This window comes from Acartia tonsa, chromosome 2 (assembly GCF_053477335.1).
Source record: "Acartia tonsa isolate MP-2025a chromosome 2, ASM5347733v1, whole genome shotgun sequence".
NCBI classification, from domain to species: domain Eukaryota; kingdom Metazoa; phylum Arthropoda; class Copepoda; order Calanoida; family Acartiidae; genus Acartia; species Acartia tonsa.
In genome coordinates this window covers 31,898,621-31,919,606 of record NC_137261.1, presented here as the reverse complement: position 1 = coordinate 31,919,606, position 20,986 = coordinate 31,898,621, and the positions used below count along the sequence as shown (strand labels likewise).

Sequence of the window (20,986 nt, the reverse complement as noted above, 5' to 3'; positions counted from 1 at the left end):
CGTAATAAGCGATAAATTTTATTTAAAGGGAATCTGATTTTTGTTTAAATTGACAGTTAGAACTACGGGCGAGAATGTTGTTAATTAGCTTTAAAGAAATAAAAGAATCCTCTTCTTAAAAAAAGAATTTTGCGGTAAAATGCAACTGCTAGTTTTTCCTTGTTTTATTTATTCTTAAAAATATTGTAAATAAGCTTTAAAGAAGCCTAATTAGTCCTACTTAAAAAAACAAAACTTAAACATATTTGAATTCAGAAATAAAATAACCGGATCTACTGCAGTTCACGGTAAAATATTGCTGGTAACGAATATTGCTAAAAATTTATGAATTTTAAAGGCTGCTAGCTGCCAAACGGCTGAACGTACAGATCATACCCGCACACCATTTTAAGCGGCATAAGGAGGCCTACAAATAATCTGGAATAGACAAGATCCAATGATGCACAGGGAAAGCTTCACTGAAGAATAACCGCGTAAAATAGGTCTTTTTCGCGCATTTCTCTGCACTGCAAGATAATTATGCATTATTGATTTATGGCTATTCCAGATTATTTGTAGGCCTTTTTATGCCGCTTAAAACTTTGTGGGGGCATGATCTCTACGTTCAGCCGTTTGGGAGCTAGCAGCCTTTAAAATTAATAATTTTTTAGCAATATTCGTTACCAGCAATATTTTACCGTGAACTGCAGTAGATCCAAATAACCAAAATAAAACAAAACAATATTTACTATTAATATTTATTTACTTGGAATTAATTATTAACAAAATAATTAAATTTATAAAAGAAAAGTAGCAAAGTAGAAAGAAAAGTAAACATATAAAGAAAGCATATTTTTATATTTGAGCAAATAATGAAAATCAAATAAACTATATTACTCTACATCTCTTCTTTGGACAACAGCAAATTTAGAGAAATCATTTGGATCTTTCTTCACCCTGAATTTTTATACCATTCCTTTATTAGTCACTAGCGGCTACGCCCCTAGAGGCCTCTAGTGGCACTTTAAATGTTGTTGTTTGTTAAAGTTAATTTTTTATGTACGATACCACCTTATTTGACGTTGAAATCTCCCCTAAATTAAATTTTTTTTGATTTTTTTGTCATTTCTCTTGGGAGGGTGGTGGTACCCTCCCCCAAAATAGTTATAAACCTTCCCGGGACTTATGAGAAGCTACCCTGTTAAGGAGAACCCGATCGGTTCAGCGGTTAGCGAGATCCTTCGGTACACACAGACAGACAGACAGACAAACATCCTGTTACTTTAGATTAAGGATTACAAGTACACATTAATATAATGTTCTTTTTTTAGTTTAATAGTTATTAGTAATAAAGACATAGGAGCAAGGTTATCTAAATTGGTTAAAATATAATTTTTCATAACATTTTTTTTTCTTCATTCTGTTAAAATTTTTAATAAATCAATGAGGTACGACCTCCTTATATTAATATAGAAAAATTAAAATTTTGCCCACTGTATAATATTAATAAACTAATTGTTAATTTTATGATTCTAAGTTCATCATGATCTTATCTACAAGCTTTGGGTTAGTTGGATTTTGCTAGATATTTTTGAATTTATTTATTAGCTTGGCAAAATATTTCTTTTTACCTGTAATTTTTGGAAGGGGGGATACAAAAAGTTTATAAACACGTGTTCTTATTCGTTTGTTTAGTAACTTTTATACTTTTATTAGATTTTGATTGATTGTTTCATTAAGTTGAGTGTCCAAACGTTTTAGTTACAATTGAGAAGTTTTCAAAGGAATGTAAGTTGATTGGGAAATAGGATATTTAATAATTTCTAAAATATTTTTTGTCCACAATATATTGTAATTATAAATGTGAAATGCAGAGGACATATATTACCCTCAAAGCCAACACTCGCCACAAGGACAATAACTAAACACACACATAAATTCATTCATTAAAATATTAAAAATAAAAAAAATATCTTGATAACAGTAAAAGTGTCTGACTATGACGTCAGAAAAAATTAACAATTAACCAATGAGAAGCCAGTATTCAGAATGGTACAATATATAGCGACCTCTCATTGGTTAATTGTTAATTTTTTCTGACGTCATAGTCAGACACTTTTACTGTTTTCAATATCTTATCTTATCTATCTACACATTAAAATCCTTTTAAAAAATATTTAATTCTTGCTTACTTCAATCTAATGAGCAAATCAAATTTTTATTAAAGAATAAAGTTAAAGGGCAATCAGACAGACAAAGTTCATTTTTGGAGTATCTTTGCACTATTTTTATCTATCCATATTAAGATTAATGAAATAAACAAAATAGTTTTTTTAAATGTAAAGGAATGATTTCCTGACAAAAAGACATTTCTGGGCCTCTTGGAACACTTCACAACAATCTTGGACTCGTTTCTGAACAAAATAAGCAAATTGAAACACACATATATTATTTTATTTTATTGTAAACTAAATAAATCTTTATAAAATCGTAAAGTTGTCGGATTTTCGGGGCAATACTTTGTTGAAGGGCCTTATTATCTGCCACCCAAATATAATTTTAGATTTAATTCAATACAATGCTCATAGGCCAAGAAAATATTTAACATAAATATTTAGAACCTTATCTTATAGCACTCCAAATCACACTTAAAAGGAAATTCAGAAGTCTTTCTGTTACCTACAGAATAAGAAAATATGTTATTTCTTATTTGCTTACCTTAAACTGTTCTTCATTGTCGACACCATCAGCCAGTCTCTTCTTGGCTATCATTTTCTTCACCTTATATATTGAGACAATGGTCTGAATTCAGCTTTTTTCAATCAATTTATTCAAATCTTACGTTCTAAGGACACTATATATACTTGTGCTACCCTACTGTTACTAACTTTATGAATAGTTCTAAGGACACTATATATACTTGTGTTACCCTACTGTTACTAACCCTATACATAGTTCTAAGGACACTATATATACTTGTGCTACCCTACTGTTACTAACTTTATAAATAGTTCTAAGGACACTATATATACTTGTGCTACCCTACTGTTACTAACCCTATACATAGTTCTAAGGACACTATATATACTTGTGCTACCCTACTGTTACTAACCCTATACATAGTTCTAGGGACACTATATATACTTGTGCTACCCTACTGTTACTAACCCTATACATAGTTCTAAGGACACTATATATACTTGTGCTACCCTACTGTTACTAACCCTATAAATAGTTCTAAGGACACTATATATACTTGTGCTACCCTACTGTTACTAACCCTATAAATAGTTCTAAGGACACTATATATACTTGTGCTACCCTACTGTTACTAACCCTATACATAGTTCTAAGGACACTATATATACTTGTGCTACCCTACTGTTACTAACCCTATACATAGTTCTAAGGACACTATATATACTTGTGCTACCCTACTGTTACTAACCCTATAAATAGTTCTAAGGACACTATATATACTTGTGCTACCCTACTGTTACTAACTTTATAAATAGTTCTAAGGACACTATATATACTTGTGCTACCCTACTGTTACTAACCCTATACATAGTTCTAAGGACACTATATATACTTGTGCTACCCTACTGTTACTAACCCTATACATAGTTCTAAGGACACTATATATACTTGTGCTACCCTACTGTTACTAACCCTATACATAGTTCTAGGGACACTATATATACTTGTGCTACCCTACTGTTACTAACCCTATAAATAGTTCTAAGGACACTATATATACTTGTGCTACCCTACTGTTACTAACCCTATACATAGTTCTAAGGACACTATATATACTTGTGCTACCCTACTGTTACTAACCCTATACATAGTTCTAAGGACACTATATATACTTGTGCTACCCTACTGTTACTAACCCTATACATAGTTCTAAGGACACTATATATACTTGTGCTACCCTACTGTTACTAACCCTATAAATAGTTCTAAGGACACTATATATACTTGTGCTACCCTACTGTTACTAACTTTATAAATAGTTCTAAGGACACTATATATACTTGTGCTACCCTACTGTTACTAACCCTATACATAGTTCTAAGGACACTATATATACTTGTGCTACCCTACTGTTACTAACCCTATACATAGTTCTAAGGACACTATATATACTTGTGCTACCCTACTGTTACTAACCCTATAAATAGTTCTAAGGACACTATATATACTTGTGCTACCCTACTGTTACTAACTTTATAAATAGTTCTAAGGACACTATATATACTTGTGCTACCCTACTGTTACTAACCCTATACATAGTTCTAAGGACACTATATATACTTGTGCTACCCTACTGTTACTAACCCTATACATAGTTCTAAGGACACTATATATACTTGTGCTACCCTACTGTTACTAACCCTATAAATAGTTCTAAGGACACTATATATACTTGTGCTACCCTACTGTTACTAACCCTATACATAGTTCTAAGGACACTTTATATACTTGTGCTACCCTACTGTTACTAACCCTATACATAGTTCTAAGGACACTATATATACTTGTGCTACCCTACTGTTACTAACCCTATACATAGTTCTAAGGACACTATATATACTTGTGCTACCCTACTGTTACTAACCCTATAAATAGTTCTAAGGACACTATATATACTTGTGCTACCCTACTGTTACTAACTTTATAAATAGTTCTAAGGACACTATATATACTTGTGCTACCCTACTGTTACTAACCCTATACATAGTTCTAAGGACACTATATATACTTGTGCTACCCTACTGTTACTAACCCTATAAATAGTTCTAAGGACACTATATATACTTGTGCTACCCTACTGTTACTAACCCTATACATAGTTCTAAGGACACTATATATACTTGTGCTACCCTACTGTTACTAACCCTATAAATAGTTCTAAGGACACTATATATACTTGTGCTACCCTACTGTTACTAACCCTATACATAGTTCTAAGGACACTATATATACTTGTGCTACCCTACTGTTACTAACCCTATAAATAGTTCTAAGGACACTATATATACTTGTGCTACCCTACTGTTACTAACCCTATACATAGTTCTAAGGACACTATATATACTTGTGCTACCCTACTGTTACTAACCCTATAAATAGTTCTAAGGACACTATATATACTTGTGCTACCCTACTGTTACTAACCCTATACATAGTTCTAAGGACACTATATATACTTGTGCTACCCTACTGTTACTAACCCTATAAATAGTTCTAAGGACACTATATATACTTGTGCTACCCTACTGTTACTAACCCTATACATAGTTCTAAGGACATTATATATACTTGTGCTACCCTACTGTTACTAACCCTATACATAGTTCTAAGGACACTATATATACTTGTGCTACCCTACTGTTACTAACCCTATACATAGTTCTAAGGACACTATATATACTTGTGCTACCCTACTGTTACTAACCCTATACATAGTTCTAAGGACACTATATATACTTGTGCTACCCTACTGTTACTAACCCTATACATAGTTCTAAGGACACTATATATACTTGTGCTACCCTACTGTTACTAACTTTATAAATAGTTCTAAGGACACTATATATACTTGTGCTACCCTACTGTTACTAACCCTATACATAGTTCTAAGGACACTATATATACTTGTGCTACCCTACTGTTACTAACCCTATACATAGTTCTAGGTACACTATATATACTTGTGCTACCCTACTGTTACTAACCCTATAAATAGTTCTAAGGACACTATATATACTTGTGCTACCCTACTGTTACTAACCCTATAAATAGTTCTAAGGACACTATATATACTTGTGCTACCCTACTGTTACTAACCCTATACATAGTTCTAAGGACACTATATATACTTGTGCTACCCTACTGTTACTAACCCTATACATAGTTCTAAGGACACTATATATACTTGTGCTACCCTACTGTTACTAACCCTATACATAGTTCTAAGGACACTATATATACATGTGCTACCCTACTGTTACTAACTTTATAAATAGTTCTAAGGACACTATATATACTTGTGCTACCCTACTGTTACTAACCCTATAAATAGTTCTAAGGACACTATATATACTTGTGCTACCCTACTGTTACTAACCCTATAAATAGTTCTAAGGACACTATATATACTTGTGCTACCCTACTGTTACTAACCCTATACATAGTTCTAAGGACACTATATATACTTGTGCTACCCTACTGTTACTAACCCTATACATAGTTCTAAGGACACTATATATACTTGTGCTACCCTACTGTTACTAACCCTATAAATAGTTCTAAGGACACTATATATACTTGTGCTACCCTACTGTTACTAACTTTATAAATAGTTCTAAGGATACTATATATACTTGTGCTATCCTACTGTTACTAACCCTATACATAGTTCTAAGGACATTATATATACTTGTGCTACCCTACTGTTACTAACCCTATACATAGTTCTAAGGACACTATATATACTTGTGCTACCCTACTGTTACTAACCCTATACATAGTTCTAAGGACACTATATATACTTGTGCTACCCTACTGTTACTAACCCTATACATAGTTCTAAGGACACTATATATACTTGTGCTACCCTACTGTTACTAACCCTATACATAGTTCTAAGGACACTATATATACTTGTGCTACCCTACTGTTACTAACCCTATACATAGTTCTAAGGACACTATATATACTTGTGCTACCCTACTGTTACTAACTTTATAAATAGTTCTAAGGACACTATATATACTTGTGCTACCCTACTGTTACTAACCCTATACATAGTTCTAAGGACACTATATATACTTGTTCTACCCTACTGTTACTAACCCTATACATAGTTCTAAGGACACTATATATACTTGTGTTACCCTACTGTTACTAACCCTATGAATAGTTCTAAGGACACTATATATACTTGTGCTACCCTACTGTTACTAACTTTATAAATAGTTCTAAGGACACTATATATACTTGTGCTACCCTACTGTTACTAACCCTATAAATAGTTCTAATGACACTATAAATACTTGTGCTACCCTACTGTTACTAACTTTATAAATAGTTCTAAGGACACTATATATACTTGTGCTACCCTACTGTTACTAACCCTATAAATAGTTCTAAGGACACTATATATACTTGTGCTACCCTACTGTTACTAACCCTATAAATAGTTCTAAGGACACTATATATACTTGTGCTACCCTACTGTTACTAACCCTATACATAGTTCTAAGGACACTATATATACTTGTGCTACCCTACTGTTACTAACCCTATAAATAGTTCTAGGGACACTATATATACTTGTGCTACCCTACTGTTACTAACCCTATACATAGTTCTAAGGACACTATATATACTTGTGCTACCCTACTGTTACTAACCCTATAAATAGTTCTAAGGACATTATATATACTTGTGCTACCCTACTGTTACTAACCCTATACATAGTTCTAAGGACACTATATATACTTGTGCTACCCTACTGTTACTAACTTTATAAATAGTTCTAAGGACACTATATATACTTGTGCTACCCTACTGTTACTAACCCTATACATAGTTCTAAGGACACTATATATACTTGTGCTACCCTACTGTTACTAACCCTATAAATAGTTCTAAGGACACTATATATACTTGTGCTACCCTACTGTTACTAACCCTATACATAGTTCTAAGGACACTATATATACTTGTGCTACCCTACTGTTACTAACCCTATACATAGTTCTAAGGACACTATATATACTTGTGCTACCCTACTGTTACTAACTTTATAAATAGTTCTAAGGACACTATATATACTTGTGCTACCCTACTGTTACTAACCCTATACATAGTTCTAAGGACACTATATATACTTGTGCTACCCTACTGTTACTAACCCTATACATAGTTCTAAGGACACTATATATACTTGTGTTACCCTACTGTTACTAACCCTATGAATAGTTCTAAGGACACTATATATACTTGTGCTACCCTACTGTTACTAACTTTATAAATAGTTCTAAGGACACTATATATACTTGTGCTACCCTACTGTTACTAACCCTATAAATAGTTCTAATGACACTATAAATACTTGTGCTACCCTACTGTTACTAACTTTATAAATAGTTCTAAGGACACTATATATACTTGTGCTACCCTACTGTTACTAACCCTATAAATAGTTCTAAGGACACTATATATACTTGTGCTACCCTACTGTTACTAACCCTATACATAGTTCTAAGGACACTTTATATACTTGTGCTACCCTACTGTTACTAACCCTATACATAGTTCTAAGGACACTATATATACTTGTGCTACCCTACTGTTACTAACCCTATACATAGTTCTAAGGACACTATATATACTTGTGCTACCCTACTGTTACTAACCCTATAAATAGTTCTAAGGACACTATATATACTTGTGCTACCCTACTGTTACTAACTTTATAAATAGTTCTAAGGACACTATATATACTTGTGCTACCCTACTGTTACTAACCCTATACATAGTTCTAAGGACACTATATATACTTGTGCTACCCTACTGTTACTAACCCTATAAATAGTTCTAAGGACACTATATATACTTGTGCTACCCTACTGTTACTAACCCTATACATAGTTCTAAGGACACTATATATACTTGTGCTACCCTACTGTTACTAACCCTATAAATAGTTCTAAGGACACTATATATACTTGTGCTACCCTACTGTTACTAACCCTATACATAGTTCTAAGGACACTATATATACTTGTGCTACCCTACTGTTACTAACCCTATAAATAGTTCTAAGGACACTATATATACTTGTGCTACCCTACTGTTACTAACCCTATACATAGTTCTAAGGACACTATATATACTTGTGCTACCCTACTGTTACTAACCCTATACATAGTTCTAAGGACACTATATATACTTGTGCTACCCTACTGTTACTAACCCTATACATAGTTCTAAGGACACTATATATACTTGTGCTACCCTACTGTTACTAACCCTATAAATAGTTCTAAGGACACTATATATACTTGTGCTACCCTACTGTTACTAACCCTATAAATAGTTCTAAGGACACTATATATACTTGTGCTATCCTACTGTTACTAACCCTATACATAGTTCTAAGGACACTATATATACTTGTGCTACCCTACTGTTACTAACCCTATACATAGTTCTAAGGACACTATATATACTTGTGCTACCCTACTGTTACTAACCCTATACATAGTTCTAGGGACACTATATATACTTGTGCTACCCTACTGTTACTAACCCTATACATAGTTCTAAGGACATTATATATACTTGTGCTACCCTACTGTTACTAACCCTATACATAGTTCTAAGGACACTATATATACTTGTGCTACCCTACTGTTACTAACCCTATACATAGTTCTAAGGACACTATATATACTTGTGCTACCCTACTGTTACTAACCCTATACATAGTTCTAAGGACACTATATATACTTGTGCTACCCTACTGTTACTAACCCTATACATAGTTCTAAGGACACTATATATACTTGTGCTACCCTACTGTTACTAACTTTATAAATAGTTCTAAGGACACTATATATACTTGTGCTACCCTACTGTTACTAACCCTATACATAGTTCTAAGGACACTATATATACTTGTGCTACCCTACTGTTACTAACCCTATACATAGTTCTAGGTACACTATATATACTTGTGCTACCCTACTGTTACTAACCCTATAAATAGTTCTAAGGACACTATATATACTTGTGCTACCCTACTGTTACTAACCCTATAAATAGTTCTAAGGACACTATATATACTTGTGCTACCCTACTGTTACTAACCCTATACATAGTTCTAAGGACACTATATATACTTGTGCTACCCTACTGTTACTAACCCTATACATAGTTCTAAGGACACTATATATACTTGTGCTACCCTACTGTTACTAACCCTATACATAGTTCTAAGGACACTATATATACTTGTGCTACCCTACTGTTACTAACTTTATAAATAGTTCTAAGGACACTATATATACTTGTGCTACCCTACTGTTACTAACCCTATAAATAGTTCTAAGGACACTATATATACTTGTGCTACCCTACTGTTACTAACCCTATAAATAGTTCTAAGGACACTATATATACTTGTGCTACCCTACTGTTACTAACCCTATACATAGTTCTAAGGACACTATATATACTTGTGCTACCCTACTGTTACTAACCCTATACATAGTTCTAAGGACACTATATATACTTGTGCTACCCTACTGTTACTAACCCTATAAATAGTTCTAAGGACACTATATATACTTGTGCTACCCTACTGTTACTAACTTTATAAATAGTTCTAAGGATACTATATATACTTGTGCTATCCTACTGTTACTAACCCTATACATAGTTCTAAGGACATTATATATACTTGTGCTACCCTACTGTTACTAACCCTATACATAGTTCTAAGGACACTATATATACTTGTGCTACCCTACTGTTACTAACCCTATACATAGTTCTAAGGACACTATATATACTTGTGCTACCCTACTGTTACTAACCCTATACATAGTTCTAAGGACACTATATATACTTGTGCTACCCTACTGTTACTAACCCTATACATAGTTCTAAGGACACTATATATACTTGTGCTACCCTACTGTTACTAACCCTATACATAGTTCTAAGGACACTATATATACTTGTGCTACCCTACTGTTACTAACTTTATAAATAGTTCTAAGGACACTATATATACTTGTGCTACCCTACTGTTACTAACCCTATACATAGTTCTAAGGACACTATATATACTTGTGCTACCCTACTGTTACTAACCCTATACATAGTTCTAAGGACACTATATATACTTGTGTTACCCTACTGTTACTAACCCTATGAATAGTTCTAAGGACACTATATATACTTGTGCTACCCTACTGTTACTAACTTTATAAATAGTTCTAAGGACACTATATATACTTGTGCTACCCTACTGTTACTAACCCTATAAATAGTTCTAATGACACTATAAATACTTGTGCTACCCTACTGTTACTAACTTTATAAATAGTTCTAAGGACACTATATATACTTGTGCTACCCTACTGTTACTAACCCTATAAATAGTTCTAAGGACACTATATATACTTGTGCTACCCTACTGTTACTAACCCTATAAATAGTTCTAAGGACACTATATATACTTGTGCTACCCTACTGTTACTAACCCTATACATAGTTCTAAGGACACTATATATACTTGTGCTACCCTACTGTTACTAACCCTATAAATAGTTCTAGGGACACTATATATACTTGTGCTACCCTACTGTTACTAACCCTATACATAGTTCTAAGGACACTATATATACTTGTGCTACCCTACTGTTACTAACCCTATAAATAGTTCTAAGGACATTATATATACTTGTGCTACCCTACTGTTACTAACCCTATACATAGTTCTAAGGACACTATATATACTTGTGCTACCCTACTGTTACTAACTTTATAAATAGTTCTAAGGACACTATATATACTTGTGCTACCCTACTGTTACTAACCCTATACATAGTTCTAAGGACACTATATATACTTGTGCTACCCTACTGTTACTAACCCTATAAATAGTTCTAAGGACACTATATATACTTGTGCTACCCTACTGTTACTAACCCTATACATAGTTCTAAGGACACTATATATACTTGTGCTACCCTACTGTTACTAACCCTATACATAGTTCTAAGGACACTATATATACTTGTGCTACCCTACTGTTACTAACCCTATACATAGTTCTAAGGACACTATATATACTTGTGCTACCCTACTGTTACTAACCCTATAAATAGTTCTAAGGACACTATATATACTTGTGCTACCCTACTGTTACTAACCCTATACATAGTTCTAAGGACACTATATATACTTGTGCTACCCTACTGTTACTAACCCTATACATAGTTCTAAGGACATTATATATACTTGTGCTACCCTACTGTTACTAACCCTATACATAGTTCTAAGGACACTATATATACTTGTGCTACCCTACTGTTACTAGTCCTATGAATAGTTCTAAGGACATTATATACTTGTGCTACCCTACTGTTACTAACCCTTTACATAGTTCTAAGGACACTATATATACTTGTGCTACCCTACTGTTACTAACCTCACACATAGTTCTAAGGACACTGCCCCTGTCTTTCTGATAGCCTGGATCAATAATGTTATAAGCGTCATCCACACATTTACAGTAGCTTTCCACCTAAATCAAAAATACATTAAAATAAAAATGAAACCCCCATGAGTCACAAAACTTATAAACCTTACCAGGACCTACGAGAAGCTACATTGTAAAGGAGAAACATATCATTTCAACGGTTAGAACAATATTTCGGTACAAATAGAAAGACAGACATACATACAAACTCTTAAACATTCTGTTACTTTCATATAAGGTTATGCAAAATCTTACCCTTTCTAAATCTTCTAGCTCAAGACTTGAAAGACAGCTGCTATAGAGGGCAATCAAATGACGTTTCAAAAGCAACATCAAGTAATGGCTGGGGTGCAGTTCCAGGGCTATAATAAAAAATATGTGAGTAGTCAGCTAACAATCGACCATAATTTAATCTCTTAAAGACTGTAAAGACTATAATCTATACACAATTTCTCTCTAATTAAGTTTTACATATTCTCCAAAACAATGTACAAAATGAAAGCAGAATCTATTTACAATAAAGTTTGATGTTCTTTTTCACCTTGAAATGTTGGTACCTTTTTATTATTGTAATAATTTTAGACAAAATTGTTTCATGTTATAAATTTTTAAAGGTCATTCATTGTTTGTATTAATGCAACATTAGCCTACCATTAAAAAGGGGATAATTTTTTTTTAACTTTTTGGCCAAAATATCCTGAATGACGCCATATTAGAATAATCCATTACTTTAATATGACGTCATTCGTAGTACTACGTCCAAAAGTTTTTAATTTCATACCCTTTTTTATAAGCACTATAAAAAGCTTTCTAATATTTTGAAGTTTGAAAGATCTTATATTTACCTACGTCCTCGTGGAAAGACTCAAATTCTGCCATCGAAGAAGGAGCTAACTTTTGCATCTGTTCAGCAACTCTATAACATATTTCAATTGTAGATTACACAAGACTTTTTTTAAAGAGGGTAAAAAAAATTTCCATTGTCATATCTCAATGTTTTACCTGTTTTCTATGGCGTTAATCTCTTCAGGGTTAGTTTTCTGTTGGCATTTAGAGCAATTCCATTCAGCCTTGGGGTCAATAGGGTTGGTACTAGTTACCAGCGCATCAGGGCTTTTACATACCTTAACAATGAATACAAATTTGATAGGATTTGGGTTCAACAGGGGATTATTTCTTAATGCATGAAACATGATAAAGACCATTAAATGGTTGAAATCTGAACCTCGTAATAGAAATTATCCTGTTATTAAAAGAGGATTTAAAATCTTATAAAAATTAAGGGAATTAAGTTTCGAATCTTATTATAGAGTATGTCATTGTTAAAAAATTTTGAGGCAAAATAAAAATGATTTGAATCTCAAACTTTTTAGTATAAGTTTGGAAGTTACATGTGAATATTGCGTCAAGGATTTTAATTGAATTGGTATAAGGTTCGAATCTTAGCTTTTTGTGGTAAACAGCACTAATAAAGGTCTAAAAGGCAAATCAAAAATAGTTGGAATCTAAGGTTTTTTTAGGATCAAATGCACTAAATCATTGAATTTCATATGCAAACTTATCAGTATTGATTTAGTTACTCAGTGGAGTCAGGGATAAGTGGAGTTATGATTCTACATAAATAGTTCATTTAGTTAATATAAACACAAACACGTGTAATGATTTTTTGAGGTTTAGGGAATTTTAGTTTAACATTTAAAATAACCATTTTTATTAGATTATACTTTACTTGGACTAAAAAAAGTTGTCCTGAACCTGACAGAGAAGTGTAGATGCATGGCTGCCACATTCTGTGGCATCTTGGCACCTAGCGCATGTACATTCGAAGAACCATTTGTCCCTCAACTTGGAGCGCCTTTTCAGTAGACCCTAAGTAAAAACAAATAATTATTTTGGTATCTTTATTTTCCAGTATCAGTTCGAAACCGATAAATATCTGCTCGATTGAAACCGGTTTTCATGCACACTGAAAAATTCATCGTAGTACCGACAATATCATGGCCTCTAAACTGGTTTTTATGTTATAGTTTTCCATTTTAATATCCACAAAGTGACGAAAAGCTATCTGTAATAAAATGCGATAAATAACTATTCCTGGTATATCAAACAGTAAGATTTTTTAGTCTCAAGCTAATGATTTTTAAAATTGGTGGTCAGAATTGGTTGTACTTTTCTGGTGAGCTTTATAAATATCTTATGGTGGTTTTACGCTATTTTCCAGACCTTCTTCTCCCTCCCCTAGATTCTAGGGGCGAAGCAACTAATACACAACAAAAGTAACAATATATCTCTTTGTCTGTGCATTTGTGTGAAGGATCGATCGTAAACCATTGAACCGACATGTTTCCATTTTACAGTGAGGCTTATAACCATGTTGGTGGAGGGTACCAAAACTCTCCCAAAAGGAATCGCCCCTAGAAGAAAAGGCAACCTTCAATTTAAAAAAAATCTAAAGTGGAGGGTCGATATCTTCTTTCTTCCTTCAACTGCTTCCAGGGGCCTATAGGTACGTGGGCGCTAGTAAATAATATTAATTCTTACTTGTAATGTTGAGATATAGCTGATGGTAAACTCCTCTCCTGCCTAAAAAGAAATCTATTTTAACCAAAATCTTATAAGAAATATTATGAAACACTATTACATACAAAATCCGCGAGTCGGCTCCTGTTTTTTTCTGGCTCCCAATATCGAATCTCATATGTATTATAGTAAGGATTATAAGCAAATTTACATAAACAATATAATGGGATCATGGAAAGAAAACGAAGAAGAGGGTTTCGTCGTACTTTTACTTTTTGATGGGTTATTTTAGGTTAGGTTAGCTAAATATAAATCATTGCCCCCTCAGGGTTAGGAAATTGGCCTCGCAGGGATGGAGCCTCCTGCAGGGGCTAGAAATAGAAGAAATTATCTTGAAAATACAACGAAACCCACTACTTCGTTTTCTTCCATGATCCTTGTAATGTTATAAAAAAAATTGTCTACCTTGATTTTTTCCTTGGCCTGTAGAGCCAAAGTTTTATTAGGGAAGACAGAGTGGGCACAGTTGGGTTTACAGGAATGGCTGGCAAAGGAGAAGGTTGGAAATATAGCCTAAAATATATTTCTTTTATTAATAAAATATCTTTCTATCTATTTTATCATTATCATTTTTATCAATACTTAATATTAAAGAGCAAGAAACAATTTAGATTACACGATTGTCCGAATTAGGCCTCAGTCGCACATAAACCTCAAATTTAAACCCACTGATGTTAAACAACATACCGAAAAAATAGATTGTCAGCTGAATTCAAAATTATAATATGCCTATTTCACAGAGGCTTACACGTGGATGACGGGCGGCGTCTGCCAAGTCCTGATATAAGATCCTGTAATAAGTTTATTTAGCTAAATATATTTCCATCGATGATATCAAAGCTAAATCAAAGTTACATTTTTATTTTAAGACCAGCCATATAATATTTAATGCAATATATTTACTAATAGCCTCTAGAGGCCTCTAAGGGAGTTTGTAGGGGGGGGGGGGGAGTTGACCCCCCCATACAATTGTAGCTTTTTAAAAAAGTAAAAAAAAATCGGGGAAGGTCATTTTTATATTGCGCGATTTGTCTTGGGATTACATTCATTAATCTTTCCAGGTATATATCTTTCCATATTTATGTACCTGACCACCGCCAGAAGCGCAGGCAAATGAGTTTGTCCAGAGAAGACCAACAGCCCTGTCAACATCCTCGTCACAAAACTCTTGTCCACATACTTTCAGATACCTGAAATTTTATTCCACTCACAACCCTATAATCAACTATATAACTAACTTTGTCTGTCAGTCCGTAACGCTATGAAGGAAATGTAATTTATAGGCAACTATTCATGGTAGTTTGAGAAATTCTTTTTTGCGAAGATTTTTATACCAACGAGCATCTAGTAATAGCATGTAATTTACCAAGTCCTTCGGTCTGTGAGTCATGCTACAAAATATAGATATGAAAAGATATAAAAAAAACGTGTGAATGCATCAGTGAATTTTTCCACAATAGATTTATTCTTAATACAAACAAATGTTCTTTAAATCTGCTTGTCCACATTCCCATCCATGATATTTTGTGTTTCGCTACTTATGGACGTTTTCATACTTTTTAAATTGTAAATTTTCATATTAAAAATAGCTTACTTGTTTACATTATCTTGGTACAAATTCCATAATTCAGGATCTTTAACTCTGAAATCAATTTATGGAATTTAAAATATTATTTCAAAAGGTAGTGTTAGAAAATTTAATTCATAGAAATATAAAAATTGTAAGTAATATCGTGTTTTGGCAAAAATCTGGGTTAATCGTATATATAATAATTTACACAATTCAGAACCTAGTATTGTGTCTAACTTTTTATCTTTGTGACGTAACAAAAATCGAAGGATGAGAGGGGAGGTGGGAAAGGAAACCCCTAAAAAGAGATGGTCACAAAGATAAAAAGTTAGACACTATTACTAGGTTCCACAATTCATTTTATTCGAATGTAAGCATAAAACTAAAATTTCTTTTTATGTAAGATATTCTTTACTGAAGGCAGCTGACAAAAAAAGGGAACTAAGAAAAGGATTATTAATCTTATAGCAGGAAAATCTCAATTTATTATAATATTTTCAAGCAAATGTATATTTTACCTGTCCTCATTATGGTCCATCAAATAAGAAAGTCTTTCCCAAATCTAAAAGTATATAAATAAGCAAATTTTATATAAAAAAAACAAAATTGATTTTTTTTCTTATCAAAGATTAAATACTGTTTTAAACCTTATAAAAGTTCCAAAAACTTATATTGTAATGAGTAAAAATATAAAATGTCCCATATATTTTTACCGCCTTCAAAATACTCAATATTTTGTTTAATGTAAATTTTTTATTTAGAATGCATGCATAAACCCGTAAAAATTTTTTTCATACCTCTGGAAATTTATTCTTGACTAAAAGAAGTCTCAGAGGAGCTATGCATCTGTAAACCTCTAACACATCATCTAGCTTGCTGAAGTCAGGCTGAAAAAAAGAAGTGCTTTCACTCATGACTATAAATGGACCATATAATTCGCCCACTTTTATTTTAAATTTCAAAACAAGGATAGTACATTTCTAGCCACTGAAAGTATTAAACCCTACGGGTCCCTATCTCAAGGGGTACTCATTACCTCCCCGAAGACTAATTCTAATTGTATATTTGTATATGAAATAATAATATATTCACGAACAGACAGTCTCCAAACAATTCGAACATTTATTTTAATTTCATAAGATTCCTAGACATACAGTAGCTAGTAACTAAGTTCCCTACCTTTTCAATGGATTTAGCCAGAATATCACATTCTATCTTATGAGAGTATCCAGTCTCACATTTCTCATCACAAACTGGCCATCCACAGGTACCACAAAGTTTTCCAGGCTGAACATAAAGAGATAATTATTTTGATAAATAGACATTAGACAGAAATGTAGATAGATCAATATATTTACAAACAAATTTAAAGGCTAAATATAATGGAAGCAGCTTATAGACTCATAGAGCCTATAAAAAAATGAAGTCATGCAATACAAATAGCCAATGATAGTCAAGCATACATTTTAATTGACCATTTTAACTATTCTTACCTTTGGTGGTTTTAAACATTGAAGGCATACAGGTTTTCCTCCCATTCTAAAAATATAAATAAGTTAAAGCATGATTTTTTTGATAAAAAAATATTCTTTTTTCTGCAAAGGCCAACAACTATGTAAGTATAGGTTTCGTGACTTTTTAAATATTTCATTTTTTATATTTGATGGCTTAAAATTACAATAAATACTATACAAAAGATAAATAAAAATCATTCTTGTTTCATGAATTCTCTTAAAAGTTAGAAAACAGCAGGTTGACTCTAACATGCATCTTACTTACATACGTATTTAAGCACAATTTGATGATAACCAGAAATGTGGTTAATCATAGTTATTTATCGCATCGTATTATAAACAGCTTTCTGCTGATAAAAAATGTACAATTACACGTTTAAAAACCCCGAGATGCCGAAGGTACATTTTATATTCATAGAATACTGGATATAATACGATACGATACATTATTTTTCAGTATGGCTTAGAACCGGTTCTTATCCACATGATATTAATCGGTTTCGAAGCCACACTGGAAATGTGTTTACCTTGGACCCATAGCAGCTGCGTTGTCCCAAAGAATTAATTCAAGGGGGTCAATATCTCTAGTAGCTACCAATATACGACCAACTCCCTGGATGGAAAGATAGATGAAAAGATGGATAAATCCTCTATTAATATAAAGGATCTATGCCTGTGTGTTTGTATGTGCGCTAAACTGATATGGTTCTCCTTAACAGTATATACTTCTCATAGATCCTTGAGGATGGTATGAGTAACCTCTTAACAACAACAAAAATCTTTAATCTTAATATTAGAACTAAAATTTAAATGGAGGGCGGGTCGACACCAGTTCTTATCCAGCGGATATAAATCGGTTTAGAGCCATACAGGTTAAAAAAATAAACTCACCTCTCTCTTTTCAACCATAAATGGAAAGCAGAAATTCTCAGGTCTAGAAACAAAGTTAATTTTCACTTTATTGAAACAGAAAATTCTATATTTGTATCATATTTTTCCTTTTAAATAATGTACATTATAAATGCTTAAAACATAAAAGTTTAATTATTAAAACAAATGTTCTACTGATTTTTGTTGGTCTAAAAATTAGATGGCATTCCAGTCGCAGCTTATAAGAGAGATATGTGGCTGCCGAACTATGTTATAAAAATTTATCTTTTTTTATGAAAATTGTTAATAGACCTGTGTAATTTTTCATGAACTTGACAATGTCCCACAAGTCCACATTTTTCACATTTACCAGTTGCTTCCACACCACAAATAAAGCAAACCTAGATAATTTTATGGATTAATATAATATGAAACATAGGTAAAGTATACAATATATAGTGTAGAAGTTCATTTTATTCATTAAATTCCCGGGATTTGCAAAATAATTATTTTTAGGCTAGCGGAGTAAAACCATTCCTGATAAATTGAAGAAAAATAACAACAAAAAAGTACTGAAATTGTGGGGGAAAGGAGCATTTACATAATATCTGAGTCAGCGAGGCAAAAAAACACTTGAAGCGATGCACCCAGGGATAAGGGATGGGAAACCTGACCGAAAATTAGGTCTCAGCCTCCTTTTAAAAGTGATGGGGCAACTTTTCTTTTTTGCCTATAAAATCAACTCATTTCCCCCAGTTCCTCATTGGCTGTAGGCCAATATCCAATAGCCTGAAACTTGCTTTTAGCATTAACCAATTAATTAATAACAAACGCGTCCCCCAGTTCATTATTGGCTAAATTAATTCAACCAAACATAAATTTCTGCTATTAGAAAGACAACAATGGAAACTTTCTGCTATTAGAATGACAACAATATATATGACGTTCAATCACATCAACTTATTATTAAATTTACACATTAATAAATGTCCATATAGCAAAACATAAATTGAGAGATCGTTTTTTGAAGACTGAGTAGGATTCAACATTTTATACTTTAGAACAATGTGAAAAACTCATGTCTTTAGACAATTTAAAAGTTACATTTCATGTGGAATTGATAACCCATCTAAATGATCACAAATACAAAACTAGTTCAATATGTAAATAAAAGTGTACTGTGTTTTGTTAAAAAAAAAATTTCATTAATTTTGGTAAAAATTATTGCACACTTAATTGAACTTTTCTGTTAATATTTAACGTAAAATAATTTTTTTTTTAAAATTCTTAATTTATATGTTTGCTATGGAACAATTAGTTGATAGAATGTTACCCATGTACTTATTCAATTCTACTTAATTTATTTATTAAAGCTGGGGAGCTAAAGCGGTGTTTATTTCTATATACAAATTTTGGGGTGAAGTAGATCCCCCCTTAAAATGTTTGAAAATAAATCAGATTTAACCATCTCAAAAAAAAACTTTTTTTTAAATGGGGGGGGGGGGTTGGCGAAGTAATAACGGGATTCTACTTAAAGCCACTAACATATTGGTTCTTTGAAAAGTTTTTATTATATTTTATGATAGGTGAAATCAACTACCTGAATTCTATTCTATACTTTTTTTCTTTGCATTCATATAATAGCTATTTCATCATTGTTCATAGTTTTCAAATCTAACTACTGCGTCATCCCGAAACTAGTTTTTTAGGCCTAGTTGGAAAATAGGCCTGGAATAATATTTTCTTACGTTTCCCATCCCTTATCCCTGGATGCACCTAAAAATATAAAAAACAAAAACCTTAAGATTTGTGTATGCATTTTCTGGTTCCTAAGGTCGTTTAGGCGACAATCCGGTATTTCCATTTTTAGCAGCCTCGCCATTTTTAGCTGGCTCTCCGTTTTTTACTGCAGCATCTCCATTTTTAGGCAATTCTTCAGACTTTACCGTCTCGCCGTTACCGTTTTGAATATCGTCGCCGGCTGTGGTTTCCTCTTTTTGCTCGTTCACCATTTTTTCACTCTTTATTTGAAAAAAATATGTCGTTATATGTTACTTCCTAAACTCTTCAACGTACGACATTGCAACCGAGGGGGAGTTATAAAATAATTTTTAAATAAATGAAACCTTTGAGGTTAAATGATTTGCAATTTTAGGTAAATCTAAGCCGGTGCTCTCCCATCGA

The 20,986-nt window shown here is 32.7% G+C and overlaps 1 protein-coding gene across 2 annotated transcripts; it reads right to left on the bottom strand.

Moving 5' to 3' along the window:
• Nucleotides 1-723: 723 nt before the first annotated feature.
• On the bottom strand, nucleotides 724-20,824 carry LOC145310882 (SET domain-containing protein SmydA-8-like). 2 transcript variants are annotated; one of them, XM_080150494.1, is made up of 20 exons: nucleotides 20,602-20,824; nucleotides 19,115-19,203; nucleotides 18,824-18,866; nucleotides 18,460-18,545; nucleotides 17,912-17,957; nucleotides 17,598-17,705; nucleotides 17,216-17,305; nucleotides 16,937-16,980; nucleotides 16,443-16,490; nucleotides 15,936-16,038; nucleotides 15,254-15,361; nucleotides 14,810-14,851; nucleotides 14,024-14,137; nucleotides 13,271-13,392; nucleotides 13,114-13,184; nucleotides 12,524-12,630; nucleotides 12,218-12,313; nucleotides 2,698-2,781; nucleotides 2,339-2,393; nucleotides 724-940 (listed from the first exon to the last, which is right to left on the bottom strand). In XM_080150494.1, exons 3-20 carry the CDS (start codon nucleotides 18,839-18,841, stop codon nucleotides 873-875), a joined length of 1,410 nt encoding a protein of 469 aa, XP_080006620.1. In that variant the 5' UTR covers nucleotides 18,842-18,866; nucleotides 19,115-19,203; nucleotides 20,602-20,824; the 3' UTR covers nucleotides 724-872. The 2 variants fall into 2 exon arrangements, with proteins under 2 accessions (XP_080006620.1, XP_080006621.1); XM_080150495.1 differs by having other exon boundaries at nucleotides 2,698-2,760.
• Between the last annotated feature and the right edge of the window lie 162 nt (nucleotides 20,825-20,986).

Excerpts from the sequence above, each read along its gene's own strand:
- LOC145310882 (XM_080150494.1), bottom strand. Across the intron at positions 16,039-16,442 it reads TACCAAGATAATGTAAACAA|GTATCTGAAAGTATGTGGAC; the intron begins GTAAGCTATTTT and ends ATAAAATTTCAG. Across the intron at positions 14,138-14,809 it reads GCTATATCTCAACATTACAA|GGTCTACTGAAAAGGCGCTC; the intron begins GTAAGAATTAAT and ends GTTTTTACTTAG.